At 41.2% G+C, this 4,465-nt stretch overlaps 1 protein-coding gene across 1 annotated transcript; it reads left to right on the top strand.

The window, feature by feature from the left end:
- Positions 1 to 1,361: 1,361 nt before the first annotated feature.
- On the top strand, positions 1,362 to 3,950 carry LOC138946671 (uncharacterized). Its single transcript, XM_070318097.1, has 3 exons — positions 1,362 to 1,553; positions 2,529 to 2,777; positions 3,757 to 3,950. Exons 1-3 carry the CDS (start codon positions 1,481 to 1,483, stop codon positions 3,927 to 3,929), a joined length of 495 nt encoding a protein of 164 aa, XP_070174198.1. The 5' UTR covers positions 1,362 to 1,480; the 3' UTR covers positions 3,930 to 3,950.
- The last annotated feature ends 515 nt before the right edge of the window (positions 3,951 to 4,465 follow it).

The raw sequence follows: 4,465 nt of genomic DNA, 5'->3' as shown, positions 1-4,465 counted from the left end.
TAATAATGCTCTTTATTTATATAGCGCCTTATCCGAAGTTCAAAGAGATACGATGAGAAAGAGAAAGCTTGCCTAAAACTTGTTTTGTTTTATAATCAAGTTGAGTTTCAGAAGTAATCTTGCTGATCTAATATAGTTTTGTCCAAAAAACAAACAAATTAGTAGCAACATGTTACGCTTTTAAACCCTGGCTTTTTTTCCAAGGCACTGATATTCGTTTCAAAGACCTAAAGAGCGGCACGGTAGTTGCCACTAGTCAGTCATGTGTGGATATCACGTTCAACATCACGAACAGATGTTTGGACGACGAAGTCTTGCGATCTTACAGAATCATAGTAGAACGGCAGGCAACCATCCCCCGGCAAATCTGTAACATTACAATCGCCAAAGAAAGATGCTACACATCAGGAGACCAGGACTGTCAGTGCCGAACAGATGATTTGGGATTTTACCATCTTCGCAAAACTGTGGACAAAACGGACAACGGTACTTGGATATGGTCCGCGATTACAGGCGGAAAACCAGATATCACAACCCTTGTCGTCGTTGTCACTAGTAAGTTCAGGCCATGCCACATATGTGTGTGTGTGTGTGTGTGTGTGTGTGTGTGTGTGTGTGTGTGTGTGTGTGTGTGTGTGTGTGTGACAATATTTACGCACGCACGCACACACGCACGTACACACACACACACACACCCACACATACACACACACACACACACACACACACACACACACACACACACGCACGCACACACACACACACACACGCACGCACGCACACACACACACACACACACACACACACACACACACACACACACACACACACACACACACACACACACACGTTGATAACAATGAAGAAGGCACGGTTATCACTAATGAACAATGTATTATTATATGTCGATCGACATAATCAATACCAGGACCTTTTAATATGTTACAGACGAAAATGCTACGCCAACACTACTAACAAGCCCACCGAGTGAGTTAAAAATATGTTTGATTACCTGCTGTTGGTGTTAGTCATAATGTTGATATGATGTTATTCTGTATGCTGATGATATGACTTCTCGTACCATGTTGACTAACTGACAAAAGAACCATACCAAAAACGATAACTTCAGAGCGATAAAAAAAGAGAGACAAGACATTGTAATAATAATGAGAACAAGGCAGATACAAACCGTTTAGCTTTTCATGATTCGGTTTGGTTTGGTTCAGTGTCATTTATGCTCCGCCACCCATGCTTATGTTCAAGTTTTGTGTTTGCGGGCTGTTTATTTGTTTGTGTTCGTGTGTCTGTTTGATTGTTTAATGCATTTTTGTTTTGTTTGATTTTGTTGTGGTCAGCATCTGACTACATCTCGACGCAGGCCTTCTCTGACAGTACCACGAAAGTATCCACACAACAACCTACAACATCTTCCACAACAACACCACCCCTTTCTGTTTCTTCACCTTCTTTCGGAACAATCATGTTAATCTTCAACGGCCTGGTTGTTGTCGCCATTATTACTATGATCGTCGTTGTCGTCATTAAACGAAGGGGTAACTATTTGTGACCCTCCACCACGAAATGAGTCGCATGTCACCTCGCGCGGTTCTGCGCTAGGCTTAATGTAAGTCCGGGGAGTGTCTGGTAACAGTGTGAGGGTCACCTTAGTCACAGGCTTATAACTCAAACAGTTTTCGCTCTTTTCTAAAACGGTTTTCACCACTGCATAGAGCATAACAAACTCTTTAGGAAAATGGACACATATGAAAATCATGCAACGGTGACATGCGACTCATTCCGTGGTGGAGGGTCACATTTTTGTTAGTCAACTTTGTGTTTGTCTGAACAATCATCCTCGCTAAAGTTGAAGCAACAGCGAGGCCTACATGGAAGACAAGCTCTGCACCGCACAATTGGTATATTGCACCATTTTTATGACGTTGTAATGTCATGCACAAGACCGACCTATTACCTGTTATTTTACACTCTTTAGCTGCTTGATTCAATGAAAAAAGCACATCAAAAGGAAAACAACAATACGACTTTGATCAAGCAATAGACATCTAGACATTGTAAAATTGTAATTTCGTTTTAAAAGTATATTAGGAAAACAATGGTCATACAACAATTTACTAATCAAAACATATGTTACCATACACATCGAATACCGCAACACGGTGGCCTAGTTGTAAGGCGTCCACCCAGTGAGCGGGAGGTCGTGGGTTCGGCCGGGTCATACCTAAGATTTTAAAATTGGCAATATAGTGGCTGCTCCGCCTGGCGTCTGGCATTATGGGGTTAGTGCTAGGACTGGTTGGTCCGGTGTCAGAATAATGTGACTGGGTGAGACATGAAGCCTGTGCTGCGACTTCTGTCTTGTGTGTGGTGCACTTTAAATGTCAAAGCAGCACCACCCTGATATCACCATTCGTGGTGGACTGGGCGTTAAGCAAACAAACAAATACACGTCGAATAAGGTAATGAACCATGTACATTTGTTCACAATTTTCTAAACAATCACTTTACAGGTGGGCGTACTCGTCTTTTGCAAGAAGTCTTGCTGCATCAGCTGCGGCAGCAAAGAGTACGTCATCAGTCTCCCCCACGACTTCAAATGCCACCGCTTGCAGATATTCAAAACCATTCACTGGGAGTGGATCCGGCTAGCCAAGCAGGCGCTGCCCCAAACAACACTGCAACTGATCCCCAAAGCACAATGCATAGTGCCAGCCGCCAGAGCCACCTTTACGAGATAGTCAATGACGACGACAGTTCTGGTATGTACTTCCATAGTACTTTCATTTTTAACAAACTTAGTTTTAACAATGTATATTTAATGGGGGATACAGTATGTAAAACTGCTTAAAATCCTCATTTTCATGATTAATTGTTATGTGTGAATTTTGACACTTTCATCCATTGAAACTAAAACTAGAATATTGACAGTCGCTCGCGCGTTTTCTGTTGCAATCAGCATGAAACGAGCAAGATCCCAGCCATGATAGCAATCGCAAAACGTGCATAAAGAGGCATCGTTAAAAACACTAAATGTACAGAGGTAGAAAATGTGTTACCGCAAGGTGCGTCTTTACACATACAGTGATAATACAACAACAATGATTATATCAATCTAAACACTTCTAACACAAATTGTGATCAGAATTTAGAGCTGCTATGTTTCAAGATGCATTATTAGTTGTGAACCGATCATGCATGTAAACCACCACACATCTGGTGCGGATATACAGACATACATATAGATGTACAATGTAGTTGTTCTGTATTTTTTTGTTTTTAATTATTTTATATAATACACCTAATATAGTATTCATATACTCGATTCAACAAAAATAATAACAAATCCACTCTGCACAGGAAGCAGAAAAGCATGTTACCAAAATAACATTTGTGACCCTCCACCACGGAATGAGTCGCATGTCACCTTTGCATGATTTTCATTTTTTTACATTTTTCAAAAGAGTTTTTTATGCTCTATCCAGTGGTGAAAACCGTTTTAGAAAAGAGCGAAAAGTGTTTGAGTTATAAGCCTGTGACTAAGGTGACCCTCACACTGTTACCAGACACTCCCCGGACTTATATTAAGCCTAGCGCAGAACCCCGCGAGGTGACATGCGACTCATTTCGTGGTGGAGGGTCACATTTCATTGCACTCACCCTCTATATTCTCTAATCTTCCGTGGACGTAAATTAGTCACCCGCGCAGAAGTGTTTACATGAATGTATATTTGTTTTCAGATGAAGGCACTGGTGTCAATGAGGAAGCGTCTGATGCACAGGTGGATGAGAAGAATGCACCTGTGGCCGATGACAGCCTGCCCCCCACAGCATCGGCACAGAATGTGCTTGTCACGCAGAGCAGAGATCCAGTTTACCAAAATCAGTCTCAACAAAAAATGAAAGCGATGTAACAAACAAAACATTGAAAAACATAAAAGAGATGGGGGGGGGGGGGGAAGGGGGGGGGGGGATAATGTGGCTGTATAGTTGCTGCTATTGTAGTACAGACTGGATCGATGTATATTGGCCTTGAAAAAGATTCATCATTAGGATAATGCGAGGAAACAAGATGATGAAAAGAGATGCCAGACTATACAGTAGCATCGAACGTTTTTGCCAGAGCAATATAATGATATAAGGGGAAAACTGGTCAGAATCTTAATCTGCAGTTTTTGTTCTTGAAATTAATATTTCATAGAGCAGAAATACTGTACGTATTATCAGATTTACAAAAGAACAAATCACTGGTTTACATGGTTCTAACAAAATTCAGATTTTAAGTTCAAGTGGAGTTACTTAGAATCGAAAGTCGAGCGTAACCTGCGCATCATGTGACGTCATGAACAAATTTGATTTGCACACTGTTAACAGAAAGTAAATGTTATGGATTGTGGCTCGGTTTTATAGATTTGGAATGCAGTTGTTAGGTAGTTTATTTGCTTTTCTA

This window comes from Littorina saxatilis, linkage group LG14 (assembly GCF_037325665.1).
Source record: "Littorina saxatilis isolate snail1 linkage group LG14, US_GU_Lsax_2.0, whole genome shotgun sequence".
Lineage (NCBI taxonomy): Eukaryota > Metazoa > Mollusca > Gastropoda > Littorinimorpha > Littorinidae > Littorina > Littorina saxatilis.
Note: the sequence above shows the minus strand (reverse complement) of the source record. Positions and strands in the feature narration are given on the sequence as shown.

Coding starts and splice junctions, on each gene's coding strand:
- LOC138946671 (XM_070318097.1), top strand. CDS start 1,481: ATGTTAATCTTCAACGGCCTGGTTGTTGTCGCCATTATTACTATGATC. Junction 1,554..2,528: donor TGTCGTCATTAAACGAAGGG/GTAACTATTTGT, acceptor ATCACTTTACAG/GTGGGCGTACTCGTCTTTTG. Junction 2,778..3,756: donor CAATGACGACGACAGTTCTG/GTATGTACTTCC, acceptor ATTTGTTTTCAG/ATGAAGGCACTGGTGTCAAT.